General features: G+C 40.7%; 1 protein-coding gene across 3 annotated transcripts in view; it reads left to right on the forward strand.

The window, feature by feature from the left end:
• Nucleotides 1-14,439, forward strand: part of DVL3 (dishevelled segment polarity protein 3) — a 327,108-nt gene that overhangs the window by 92,955 nt on the left and 219,714 nt on the right. For all 3 annotated transcript variants that reach the window (XM_082249429.1, XM_082249427.1, XM_082249428.1), the window contains exon 2: nucleotides 11,756-11,825. In XM_082249429.1, coding sequence (XP_082105555.1) covers nucleotides 11,756-11,825 — 70 coding nt within the window. The remainder of the gene's footprint in view (nucleotides 1-11,755; nucleotides 11,826-14,439) is intronic.

Here is a 14,439-nt window from a genome sequence, read left to right on the forward strand (position 1 = left end):
AATATTATTGTTTGCACAGTGCTCCTTGGGATCTTTAAAGCTTGGGAAATCTTTTTGTATCCAATTCCGGCTTTAAACTTCTCCACAACAGTATCTCGGACCTGCCTGGTGTGTTCCTTGTTCTTCATGATGCTCTCTGCGCTTTAAACGGACCTCTGAGACTATCACAGTGCAGGTGCATTTATACAGAGACTTGATTACACACAGGTGGATTCCATTTATCATCATTAGTCATTTAGGTCAACATTGGATCATTCAGAGATCCTCACTGAACTTCTGGAGAGAGTTTGCTGCACTGAAAGTTAAAGGGGCTGAATAATTTTGCACGCCCAATTTTTCAGTTTTTTTAATTTGTTGACAAAGTTTGAAATATCCAATAAATTTCGTTCCACTTCATGATTGTGTCCAACTTGTTGTAGATTCTTCACAAAAAATTAGTTTTATATCTTTATGTTTGAAGCCTGAAATGTGGCAAAAGGTTGCAAAGTTCAAGTGGGCCGGATACTTTCGCAAGGCACTGTATGTATGCTGTTTTCTTTGGTGATATGCTGATCTTATAAAACAGGTGTATATCATCTTAACATGTCAAGAATAATATCCACAAGCAGCGCTAAATCATGGCATATAGATAATCATGACTTAAAAGTCCAGATATAAGTTCATAGGGATAGTAGTACAGTAATCCCCCGCTCCATCGCGGTTCAGTTTTTGCGGTCCCGGTAATTCGCGTTTTTTTTTTTGTAATGTTATTTTACTATATAAATCATTAAAAATGAAATATTTTTGTGTTTTCCATAGCTCTTGCTATGTCTCTTAGTATCTTTTATGTGTTTAAATGAGTTTCTATGAGTTTCTATTGTTTTAAAAGTGTGTTTAAAGACCTTTAAAATGCTTTTACATGTACAGTGACAATAAAATAAACATGCCTACAATGCATTTTAATAGGGTTTTTCTATTTCGCGGAATTTCACTTTTCGCGGCTGGGTCCGGAACGTAACCCCCGCAATGGAGGGGGGTTTACTGTAGACAGGTTTCTTGTGTAGTCACAAAGGGGTTAATCACCAGTGCTGGAGCCAGAAAGATTGCTCAATCCCTTCACCTCACCGTGTGTGTCACTCCCCAAGGAAACACACTTACCAGATACTGGCAAAACAAGTCGCCCAACAGATCCACTGATGAATCCAGACAAAGAAATATCCAAGATCCACTTGTAGAGACAAGTGTATACCGCTGATCATCCCAAAAACATGCAGTGCTCCAGCGTAGTGCATAGGAAAGATAAAAGTAGGGGCACATAGAGCAGTATTGCCAAAAAATGTTATTGCCCAAACAACCCCCCCCTTCACAAATGCACTTACACAAACGTAGGATAAAATCAGCTTAAACCTTTTTCGATATGCTGATCTTGCAGAGGAGCTTGGCAGGATCCCAGTGATGCGATATATGCAATCAAAGAAAAAACGTTAATATTTGACATTATAAAATTGATCCACTTACATTTAAAACCAGGCAGTTGTATGCTGAACGTCGCGCCGTGCGTTCCAATAACCGGAAATTACTTCTGATGCTGATTTCCGGCTTTACACGTTTCGCCCCTCCTACTGGGCGTCGTCTGAAGCTGGGAATGTCATACGTCTGTCTTAAATGCCCTGAGACTCCTCCCACTATACCCGATCCATCTTGCTACACCCTATTGAGTTCTCAGCGGAAGTCCACAAAGAGGCATCCTCCCTCTACACCCTCTGCACTGTTTCCGGAATTCATGTTAGTACTCCCCTAATAAAGTATATACATATGTAGGCAAGTATATATGCATCTAATTAAATATATCAATATCAACATAATTCTACTCACTACCCCACCACAATACAGTGGTTACATATTAATGTTCCCCTGGTACTAATATTTGTATACAAACCAGTCCATTTACATCTAATATGAATATATATCATTCTTATCATAATCTAATATCAGAAAACCATGATCCTACCGTATCATATATATTTGATGCTATTTCTGATATGGCTCTATACTAATACATAATGCATTGCTGCTTCTGATATAGCTCTATACTAATACATATACATAATTATTCTCATTACCATTAAAAAATTGTTCCGGTACCATACATTATAAAATATTAATATAATTAAATATCATTAACCACTTGCCGACTGCCTAACGACTATTTACGTCGGCAGTCAGTCCCTCACAGGCAAAGCGACATAGATCCGTCGCTAGCCTGTGAGGCTCTAGCGAGCGAGCGCCGCTGGAGGCGCGCTGCCGCTCGTTCAGACACCCCCCCGCGCGTGAGTGACCGGCAGACCCGATGTCCGCTGGTCACTCGCGATCGTCTGTTACATTGGGAGAAAGGCAGGCGGCTAATGTAAACCAAGCCGCCTGTCTTTCTCCCTGTGTAACAGCACAGATCATACGGTCCTGCTATGTAGGACCGTAGATCTGTGCTGTTACACACACAGCCACATCCAATCACAGTAAGAATCACACCCCTAGGGTCACACTTAACCCCTCCTTCTCAAATAAAGTTAACCCCTTCCCTGCCAGTGTCATTTTTACAGTAACAGTGCATATGTATAGCACTGATTACTGTAGTAATGTGACTGGTAACCCCAAAAGTGTCAATGTCAGTCAAGGGTCCGATCTGTCCACCGCAATGTCGCAGTCCCGCAAAAAAAAAAACGCAGATCGCCGCCATTACTCGTTAAAAAAAAAAAAATGACAAAAATCTTTCCCTTAGTTAGTAAACGCAATAACTTTTGCGCAAACCAATCAAAATACGCTTTTTGCAATTTTTTTTTTTTTTTTTTTACCAAACCTATGTAGCCGAAAACAAATTGGCCTAAAATGTAAAAAAAAATGTGATTTTTTACATTTTTTTGGGGGTGGGGGGGGGAATTTCATATAAAAAAAATGTGAAAAATATTATTTTTGCAAAATTGTCGCTCTTTTTTTGTTTATAGCGCATGATCAAAAAATCGCACAGGTGATCAAATACCACCAAAAGAAAGCTCTGTTTGTGGGAAAAAAAGGACATCAAATTAGTTTGAGTACAGCGTCGCACGACCGTGCAATTGTCCCTAAAAGTCACGCAGTGCCGAATCGAAAAATAGGCCCTGGTGAGGAAGGGGGTAAAATCTTCTGGGGCTTAAGTGGTTAATAAAACAGTTAATGTTGAAATCTATGGTCAAACCTGTGGGTGTCATGCTTTTTAATAAATAAATCAATTTAGTTTCATTACACAAAATTGCCCTCTTCATATTGGTGCCCCTCCAGTGTTTAACTCGATCTATGCCACAAAAGGAAAATTTCTTAGGGTCTCTATTGTGGTAGTCTAAAATGATTTGAGAGGCTATGTTTGCGACTTTGCGGAAGCCTTTTTTAATGTTGTTTATATGTTCTCTTAAATCTTACTTTTAATTCCCTAGTAGTCCTATCTACATATTGTAGGCCACTTTTGCATTCTAGTAAGTATGTTACATGGGTGCTACTGCAGGTTATGAATTTATCTATTTGGTACGTTAATGAGGTTGTGTTCGAACTAAAATGTGTTTTTTCTTTTTTTGTTCTTTATGGCATGTTCTACAGGCAGTGCATTTGCCACACTTGATAAAAAAAAAAAAAAAAAACCCCACCTGATCCAAAAAAGTGACTGTTTATTTGGGGGGGTCTGGTACTTAACGATTTTAGCTCTCAGATTAGGTGGGCGTGTGTAAATAAACTTGGGTCTTTTAGGTAAATTTTTTTTAAAAATGAGGTCTATTCAGATTATGGGCCAATGTGTTTTTTAAAAACTTTTTCAAGTTGCTTATATTGTACGTTGAACTCTGTACTCTTCTTTTGATTTTGGTATTCATACCAGTAATTGCTCTCTATTTGTATTTCTTATATTTTGTTGTATATTAGTCAAAGATGTACGCTTATAGCCCTTTTCTACAAATCTACTGATTAATATGTTTGGATTGTTCAACATAGTCTTCTGTAGTGTTGCAGTTTCTTTTGATCCTTAATAATTGGCCTTTGGGTACCCCCGCTAGCCACTTGGGGTGGTGTCCACTACTTGTGGGAATGTAGCTGTTCCTGTCTACTTCTTTAAAATAAGTTCTATTGTTAAGTTGGTTATCCTGTTTAAAAATGAGATCCAAATGTATTTTTTCCTTACTATAGTCAGCCGTAAATTTTAATCGTATTTGTTTTTGTTCATTTGCCGTATGGAATCTTTGAGTGCGTTTTTGGATCCCTCCGATACGATAAAGATATCGTCTATATAACTTTTTTATATATTTTTAGATGTGGGTGGAGTTTGGAAAAAATGTTTTCGGCTTCCCACTTGCTCATAAGGATATTAGCTACCTTTGGAGCATATTTTGCTCCCATGGCGACCCCCTCTTATCCATTTTGTAGAAGGTGTGGTTATGCCAAACATAATTGTTGCCCACGGCTGCCTCTAAAATATCCAACATAAAATCAACTTGGGGTTTAGGCAATATATTATCTGCAGTTGGAGTCCATTTAGCAGCTAAGAGAACATCCCTTTGTCTGATACTGGTATAGAGCGAATTTAAATCTATGCTTGCTAGAATGCTATGTTCAGAGACCTTAGTGTTTTTAATATGATTAATTAGGTCTTTACTATCTATAAGATGTGAGGGAAACTGTTGTGCTAGTGGTTGTAAGAAGTGATCTATGTATTCCCCCCCACCCTGGAGTACGGGGAATCTATCCCATTTATGATGGGTCTTCCTGGAGGTTTAATGACATTTTTGTGCAGTTTGGGGACTTGGTAGGCTATTGGCATTTTAGGGGCTTCTGGTATTAAATATTTGTTTTTGTTTTTGTCCAATATACCTTCTTTACTTGCTTTTTTTATTTTCTTTGTTAATTTAGCTTTTAGTTTGTTTAGAGGGTCGCCTTTTAGTTTTTCGTATGTGTTCGGGTCTTCTATCAGGCGATTTGAGTTCCAATGCGTAGTCTTTATTTAGGATCACTATGCCCCCACCTTTGTCTGCTGGTCTAACAAAAATATTCTTTTTCTCTTCTAATGCACTTTAATTTGTCTTTTTCCTTTGATGGGATGTATATCAATATATTCAATATATTGGGCAGCCATAAGTTTAAACACCTCTAGACATTGGTTTGCTATTAACTTTCAGATTGAAAGTGATTTGTTTTTTAGTCCACTATTAGTGGACTGCTAATTGGCGTGTTGGTTATCCTGAGTTTTAGTGGCAAAATGTTTGTTTTTTTATGTTCTGATTCTGATGAATTTATGTAAATCTATATCTATAAATATACACAAATATTGCTGCGCTAAAAGTTATATAAAAACAATATATAAAAAAGGCGAAAAGCAGCTGACACAAATCTTGAATTTAAGAAGCAGATCAATAGTAAACAATAATTAATAATGCAGCGCTAATTTTAGTAAAATGGTTCACAATAAGTCCATAAAAAGGGGAAGAAATCCACATTCCATATGTGTCCACTCCAAACAAAGTGCATAGAACCACAAGCCCGGAGAACCGCCACCAAACCCAGAAGTCACACTGCCTCTTACCAGACGATCAGGACCCTCATAACAAAGGTCATAGATAGCAATAAGATCAAATGATGGCAAGATCCTCCTCTCATATGGGATGGCACATAAATCACTCTCTGGAAGTAAAAGACTCAAACGATAAACAAAACACACCTCCTAGTGTATATCGTTCCAACAGTTTAATGCACATAAAGGGTCATAAAGGCTTACACAGTTTTGGAGTCATAAAGGCTTACACAGTTTTGGAGTCAGGACAGCATTGTGTTATTTCCTCCGTCTGTAGTTCACATCTACCGGTATCCCACCAGAAAGATGGCCGCCGCGTCTCCTCCTCATGTTGGCGTGCGTCGCCGTAAGCTCCACCCAAGCCTACCATGAAACGCACTGGGTGGAGTCAGACGTGGCGTGACCACGCCCCGGAAGCCGGCCCACGACATTTCTTTATGTGAGGACGTTGTTTCCTCTCCAGCACCATTCTGATTTTTTTCTACGCTTGTATTTCATCACAAACATGTGAGTGCAACCTTTTATTAATAGTTTTGAAGTCTATGGCGGTCGCCTCCTGGTCGCCCCAAAGAAGCTCCGGACTCTTTTTCTAGGTTGGAGCGACTTGTGTCGCTCCTATTAGAACGGGTCCGCAGCTTCCCTATAGGAGGTGACCTGCGGCGACCTGCGCCTCACAGGTCGCCCTAGTGTGAACCGAGGCTTACACCATCTTGTGTTTTTTATTTTGTTATCATAACAAACATTGTTGATTTTTTTCTGGGTTGCATTTTTGGGTATAATCACTTTACAATATTGGATTGGTTATATTTAAGCGATTCAGAATCGCAGTGAAATTTTCTTTGTAAACGGACCGATCACTATCACTTTTTTATTTTATATAATTTGTTGTCACAACACATGGTTTTTTGCTGATTTGCAATTTGTGTATAATCACTTCATATATTTGGATTTATTACATCTTAGCGACTATATTTTAGTTTGTTTATACACAGTTTTTTTCAATATTTTTCCTCTTGTGAATATATCTTTTGGTGAACAATCTTTTCACTTAATTAGATTGGGTTTACCTTAGTGACTCAAATCGCAGTGAATATTTTCAATTATATACAATTTTTTTCCTTTTTGTTGTGAAAACGCTATTCAGTGTAGAACCTCAACAGTTATACACACTTTAAACTATTGTCTGGGTTAGCACTAGACATTTTTTTATTATTTCTGTTAGAATTCTCTATAGGTCAGTGCAGCTGCTTTACCCCTATATCGTATAGGTTTTTCAACATACGCAAATATTTTTTAGCGCAGAAAACCAACTCCCCCTTTTTTTTCAATGAACATCAGAGAAAAGGATTTTTCTCTCCATTTTTTTTTTCCTTTTCTTTTTCCTCTTTCGTTCATTGACGGACACAGCTCTCCAGGATTCTGAACCATTGGGTTATATTGCCCTCTACAGGACTAGGACAGTAGGCAGAAAAAATAACTTGGCTACACCTATAGGCAGTCCTAGGTGGAATATTCCCCCCCCCCCCTCTCTGCTATAGGTCTTCACATTTTTCTGCTTAGCCAGGAGTAAGGCATTCGTTCCCTGCTGGGGTCTTGGGTCCTGGCAACTTTTTCCTTTTTAAATGGCTTTATTCTCCTGTTTTCTTTCCTGCGAGTTCTCCAATCAACTGCTGGACTGGGTGACAAGCTGGATAATCTAGAATGTGGACAGCTCTGCGCTAGGTCGGCTGTGACCTAGCCCCACTGGACAGAGGCTGGCCTGCAAGTTAAACGTCTCGTGAGGGTGAATACGACCGGGTCTCAGCGTTCCTCCTGGCGGACAGCCCCCCCATTTCGATGACGAGGTTCTGTCTGGAGCAGTGTCCGCCTGGTTACTGGTATGGTGAGTAGCTGTCCCCCTTCTCCCCCTGGAGGGCTTTGGGGTGGACGTGGGCCACTCCCTGGGACGGCCGGACCTGTGAATTTCCCCTCCTTCCCATCAGATCCCCCGAACACTGGTGGTCCATGTGGGTCATCTAGACTAAGCCCCCCCCCCCCCCCCCCGGTTTGGGATGTGTATGGGGCTGGTGTGTTGTAATGTACTGGTGGCTGGGTGTACTGCCGGCAACTGGGCTATCGACTGGAGGGGTGACACTACCTGCTATGGGGGGCCCTGTGCCCAGTTCTCCCTTTCCTCGCATTTGCTGTCTTGGCTCCAGTGATCCCTCCTGGGTCCCTGGGAGCCTCATGAAGCCATATGCTTCAGCCATTTTGTTGTAGCCTGGTGTTTTTTTTTTATGGCCGGCGGCCATGTTTGTGTAGTCTGGTGGCCATTTTTCATTCTTTAGGCATGCTAAAGAGCGGGCAGCCATTACAGAGGAGTCTCTGGACAGCGTTCTCAGCTGCGGAAGCTCCTCCTTTTCCCCTGGTGTTACCTCCTGGGTCTTTCTCTTGGACACCGCACGTGGAGCAAGTGCATCCTGGTGCAGTCAGTGCTACTCTGGTGGGGTGGTGTCTGGTGTGATTCCTCCCTCTCTCTGCTGCAGGTAGTGGAGTGCTCTGTTTACTGGTAACCTAGTGGTGCTACCAGCTTGGTGGGGTTGTCCTTTTGCAGTGCTAGACACTTTTTTTGTAGGGGGTCCCCCTCTTTAATGATGGAGTCTCTTGAGCATGTTTCCCCACCTGACCCCCTCTGAGACTGCATGTCCCTTGGGGGCCCAACCATCCATTGTTGCACTGACGGCGGTACTAGAGTCCTTTGTGTCCCAGGTGGAGATGGCATTTGGGCGGTGGGCTAGAAAAAAGTGCCCCCCTGTTTTCCTCTACCGCCTCTGTCTCATCAGATCAGAAATCTGACTCGGCCGCTGCGGACATGGCCCACCCTGTGGGGTCTGCGGCCACACTCCCTAAATTATCGGATAGTGAGGATGAATCCTCCACACCTGTAGCTGCGCACGAGAAGGTGCTGGTGGAGGCACTGATTGTATCTGTGTGTGGAACTTTAAAATTGAGGATGCAGCTGAAGCTGCGGTGGAGGTGGCTGTCCCCTTTTGGCACTCACAACCTGTATCGTGCGCCAAAAATGGATCATTATCTCTCCTATTTTGACAGATTTGTTGCAAAAGACTGGGAGCTTCCAAAACGTCCCTTTTGTGGTTCCTAAATGCTTTGCGGTGAGGTACCCCTTTGAGGAGTATATGCAGTACAGGAGTGTGGAGGGTGTGCCAGCGGGTCAGTATATGCAGGACAGTAGTGCAAAGGTTGTGACAAGGGCAGTATGTGTTGAAGTGTAGAGGTATGTAAACAAACATTATGTACAGAAGTTTGCAGGGTGTATGATGAGAGGCATTATAATTGCTTGCAACTTTTTTTTTTTTTTTTTTTTTTTTAATATTGCCTGCAAGTAAAAATATTAAAAGGGGGCAGGTTTAACTGATATCGACTGTGGTAAACCATGCAAGATTGTATGCTCCATGAACAGGACCCTCCTATTCCTTCTGTATTTAACAGTGTTGTAATTGTATTGTCTATATTTATATCGTAAAGCGCTGTGCAAAGGTATGTCACTATATAAATCCTGTAGAACAATATTGCAAAAGATAGGGACACCCAGAAATAGTCAATGTGTCTTGCACTTTTATTCAGTATCACAGTGAACACACACCACATCAAGGCAGAATGGCTTTGCAAATCCATATCATAAAACAAAACATCTGACACTAACTAAACTCCAGGCCTTTCCAAGGTGCCTCCTATATTTAACAGAGTTCCCCAAAACCAACAGGCAATTTTTTAATGTTCTGTTGGTGGTCAGCATTTTTACCTAAAATCAAAACGGTGTTTCTTTTAGGCACCATTGGATAATGATTAATTATTTTTTTTCTTTCAGTATGTGTCCCTATCATCTTGATAAAACAAAAGGAAATCTTAGTTATCAGTGGAACAGATTTACCCATTTAAAGATTTCCCCTTTATTCTTGTTCAAGTGACCCACTGGATTTGCAAAGGCTTTCTGTGCTGGTGACAGTGGCCTCTAGGACAGTTACAGATGGGTGAATCTCCCTCAGAAGGACACAAACGGGAAAGAAACCAGACCGAAGTTTAAACTGTCTCACTCTATTCTCTAAATGTTAAAAATTAATAAACATCTGTTTAGGCCTATTTCACTATTTTTGCTCCTTTTCTTTGATACAGTAGCAAAGTGTTAAAACTGTCAATTTTTGATTGCTATTTGTGTCCTTGTGGTGAAGATTCTTTATTCTGGTGACCATTGTCTCTGGTATTGAAAATTATGTGAAATCCAGTTTGTGGGGTTGGACTAGGAAGTGAGGGGGAAACTGTGTTCTGGTTACAACTGACCAAATTAGAGCTACAGTATTTCCTCATTTTTATTCTCTAATTGTCTTCTGTTTCTGGGGCACAAAGTGAAGGAAAATCTCCCTGATGAGACAAAAGAAAAAACTAAAGACTTGACTCTTGCTTACTTTATCCAAATCCAAGGAAAACAGAAAGATTTATGTTGAACAGGACCTTTTGAAAACCTTTTGTCGATCAGTTAGATTCAGCTGCTGATCAGTGTATAATAACAGCAAAGGAGTCCCGCTGTCAGAACACAATGGCACAGCTGTGAGGATTCACCCATCCACCTCTCATGTGGGGCTGGTTGTACTGAAGATGATCGATCCACTACAGTACAGCCAGCCTGCCTTCAGATGGTTCAAAATGGCCAGCTGAATTTTGTTCCATCTGTGGCCAGGTTTACTCCGAATAAAATTTGTAAACTTTACTAATTTGTATGTTTAGGGACCCCTTTGCAACATAACCTCGGATTTTTTACTGTTCACAGGTATGGTATACTAATATTGATATATTGATTCTACTTGTAGGCTTTAACCACTTGCCTACTGGGCACTTAAACCCCCCTCCTGGCCAGGCCAATTCTTTCAGCGCTGTCGCAATTTGAATGACAATTGTGCGGTCATGCAACGCTGTACCTTAATGAAATTTTTATCATTTTTTTCTAAACCAATCGAGCTTGCTTTTGGTGGTATTTAATCACTGCTGTGGTTTTTATTTTTTGCTGAATAAACAAAAGAAAATGAAAATTATGAAAAAAAAAAAAAAAGCTGGTAGGTGGCACTAGTGGTCTCTGGCAGATGGCACTGGTGTGTGACACTGGTGGGCACAATTTACCCTCTCCTCTTCGGGACCGATGTCCCTCTGACAGCAGCCGGCGATCGTTTTTTTTTTTTTTTTTCCCTCACACTGACAGTGTGAGGATAAAAAAACAGCTGATCGCTGGACGCTGTTTACTTCACATAATCGGCTATTATTGGCTGACAGCTGATCATGTGGTAAGGGGGTGGGACCGCCCCCTTACTCTGATCTGTGATCGGGCGAATCTCATGGAACTCGCTGATCAGAGCGAGCCTGGCGTGCTCCGCAGGCCGCTCATGCACGGGAGGACGTCAATGTACGCCCTCCCGGCAATTAATGTCCACACTGTAGCCATCTTTCAGCTATAGCGCGGGCGGCAGGTAGTTAATGTTGTGTACATAATGACAAACCATTATAGATAAACAGATTTTACTCTCAGGTTACACCTGGCTTAATCCTCTTAAATCTGACCAGGTTTTCTAGACAGAGGTCTGCCTGAAAGCTGAATCCTTAAGCTGGACACCGATTACTCAGTCAACTGGCTGAATGAAAAAAAACTGAACATATATCCCTATCCACACATTTGAGGTGGATGGGGAAATTCTCCCTGCTGTTGTATTCTGACAGCGTGTCTCCCCTGCTGCCAGAATACACATGATTGGTTGCATGTGCTGATTGAGCGAATATATGCCAAGAAGTCTGCCCTTGAGAAGTCGATTAATAGACTACACATGTACGGAAACGGCCAAACATGGATCTAAATTCATCCTGTTGCTTTTTAACTGGCCAAATTTTAAACCATGTATGGCTAGTTTGTTACTCTGACAAGAAACTTAGAATGCCAACCTCATTAATTTAACTTGGGCTTTAGGTAACATATGGATGCTTGGGAACCGTTTTTTTTTATTATTTCTTGTACAATATTAATGTGATTTAGTATTGTTTACATGTGCTCTTAAAGAAGTGATAGGGTAGATTAGATACAAGGCATGTATTTGTGAAGTTATAGAACTGTGCAACATTTTTAATCCTTTTCATATTTTTTCCTTTTTCCAGGGTGGTTAAAGAAGAGATCTCAGATGACAATGCAAAGTTGCCCTGTTTCAATGGACGAGTAGTATGTTGGGTAAGTTGGATGTTTCCATCACCGAGGCCAGATGGCTTACATCTGAGAGTCCTCAAAGAACATAGGTTATAGTATCACTGTTTTTTTTTTTTTTTTTTTTTCTCCCTAATTTTTAATGACAGCTTAATGACTGGAATGGTAGCAGCTGATTGGCAAAAAGCCAATGTGGTACCAATATTTAAAAAAGGGCCAAGATATTCAACTGGAAACTTCAGACCAGTCAGTCTTGCATCAATAGTATGTAAACTATTTGATGGGATGATATCTAAAAATGGGCTTATGAAAGCCGTATCATTAAAAGTAATTGGCATGAGTTTATAAAAGATCATTGAAGCCAGACCAATTTGTTAACCTTTTACAAGGAAGTGAGCTGGCATCTAGATGAGGAGGAGGAAGGCCTATGCATGTGGTGCATCTGGATTTTGCCAAAGCATTCAATACAGTTCACCATAAACGCTTAATCTACAAATCAAGGTCTGCTGTTATGGACGTTGGTGATAAATAGCTTGTACTAAGAATGACCTGGAACTGTGAATGGGGTATCCAAAGCCCCTGCCCTAGGACCCATTTTGTTCAATATATTCATAAAGCATCTAGGGGGTTGAATAAATAGTTCAATCTCTTGTGTTTGTTGATGCTAAGCAGTGCAATAACTTAACAGCAGGATATAGAAACTTTACAAGAAGACCTCAATATAAGAGTAGGCAACTATATGGCAAATTAGTTTTATTGTTGAAAAATGTAAAGTAATGCATTTGGGGAGTAAAATATGAATGCAAGTTACTCACTAGGTAGAGAACCTTTTGGAGAAATCTAGGATGCAAAAAGATCTGGGGGTCCTTGTAGATCACAGGCACAGCAATGCCATGCAATACTAAGCTGCAAAAAAAGAGGTAGTAGACTTTTAGCATATGTTTTAAAAAGCGTATTTACGCAAGAGATGAGTATATAATTCTTGGATTTGGAAATTCTGTGTGTGATATAAAGACATGGTCACATGTATGTTGTATTTTTTTTTATCTGTATAAATCTGATATTGTCACATCTCTTATGAATGTGCCCTAAAGTTCTTTGCTACACATACTTTTGTTAAATCTATCAGTGAGTAGCCCAATTGGTTCTACATTCCGTTTTTTTTTTTTTTTTTTTGGTCACTACCTCTTTCAGCTTGCTCGTTACTTTGAGGATTTCCATTTCATTTGCACTGAATTGCTCTATAGGCAGGCTTGGCTACTCATGGGGAATTACCTTTCTGTTCCTATGATTAACCAAGATAATTACATAGTTGCACTAACTAGTGAGGTGATTTGATTCTTCTTTCTTGTTTTAACATTTGTATCAGGTACACTGTCTCCATTCCCTGTTTGCTTGTGTTTAGGGTTCTACCGTCTCCAAACATATTCCAACCATAGGAAAAGGTGGAAGCGTTAAATTTTTTTTTTTTTTTTTTTTCTGTGAAATTTCTTGAAAAGATTTAGCTATGGACTTTTCAGTTTATTTTGACAGTGCCTTAGGGGAACAGTGTTGCTTATCCAGCATGATAACAGAAGCAGGCAGCATGCTCAAGATTGTTTTATCACATGCAAAAAATGCTTCAAAGCATTTGAGGGATAAGGTTTCTAAGAATTATTAAATCTCTAACCATAAGAAGCCAGTGTACGTCTAAGGGTGTGCAAAGTCCTGTATAGTCTGAAGCCAAGAGCTGGTTACTGCTGTGTGTGTCTTAACTATTCCAGAAAAGTTAGGTCTAACAATTTTGCAAGATCATTGGACAAGCAATTGATTAAAGTAAAAACCTGAATTACAAGAAAACACACACAAGAGGGTGCAATTGGTGCGTTACCACTAACTTATTAAAACCCCATTGCTAAATACTCAAGTACATGAAAGTAAAACCGGCATGTAACAAAGATGCTTCAGCCATGGACAATACAACTCATTGTTGGACCGTCTGGTCATAAAGCTGAAACATTTTAGAAGACGATCTACCACCTTCAGAGTGCAACTCAGAAGGTCACCGGACCGCACAGAGGCAATCTGAAATAAGGTTTCTCTATTGTTCATCAACAGATGCAGCTCCTTATCTTCATGACTCATAGGGTTATGCTCTTCCTTTATAGGAATAGGCACTAGGCAGGAAAAAACGTAACCACACCTATGGGGGCTGTCCCTGCAGGCATAACCCCTCAGACTTTAACATCAAACAGTTTGTTCTGCCAAGTGTTAGGAATAGGACCTAGCTCCCTGTTGGGACTTCAGTCTTAGCTGTAACAGGGAAAGTTGTTTTTTTTTTTTTCTTTTTTTCTAACTAGTTAGTTCCTGAGGACCAAGATCCAGAGGAACTACGAGAAACAGTCGGCTGCAGTTTCGCACTGGATAATCTAGATCCTTAAGGTCTCCCAGCCTGGCCAACAAGCATGAGCAGGTTATAGTCCAGAACTAGGCCTCCCCACGACAGTGCCCTGATGGACGGGGACAAGCCTGCGAGTGGACAGTCTTGCCGGGATGCATCGACCTGGAACGCCCTAAATCGCAGCTTCCCCTTGGCTGACAGCACCCCCATCCCAGGTGGGAGGTGATCTGTTTCGAAGTGGCGCCCACCTGGTATGGTGAG

Source organism: Pelophylax lessonae (genome assembly GCF_965119305.1).
Source record: "Pelophylax lessonae genome assembly, chromosome: 3".
NCBI lineage: Eukaryota > Metazoa > Chordata > Amphibia > Anura > Ranidae > Pelophylax > Pelophylax lessonae.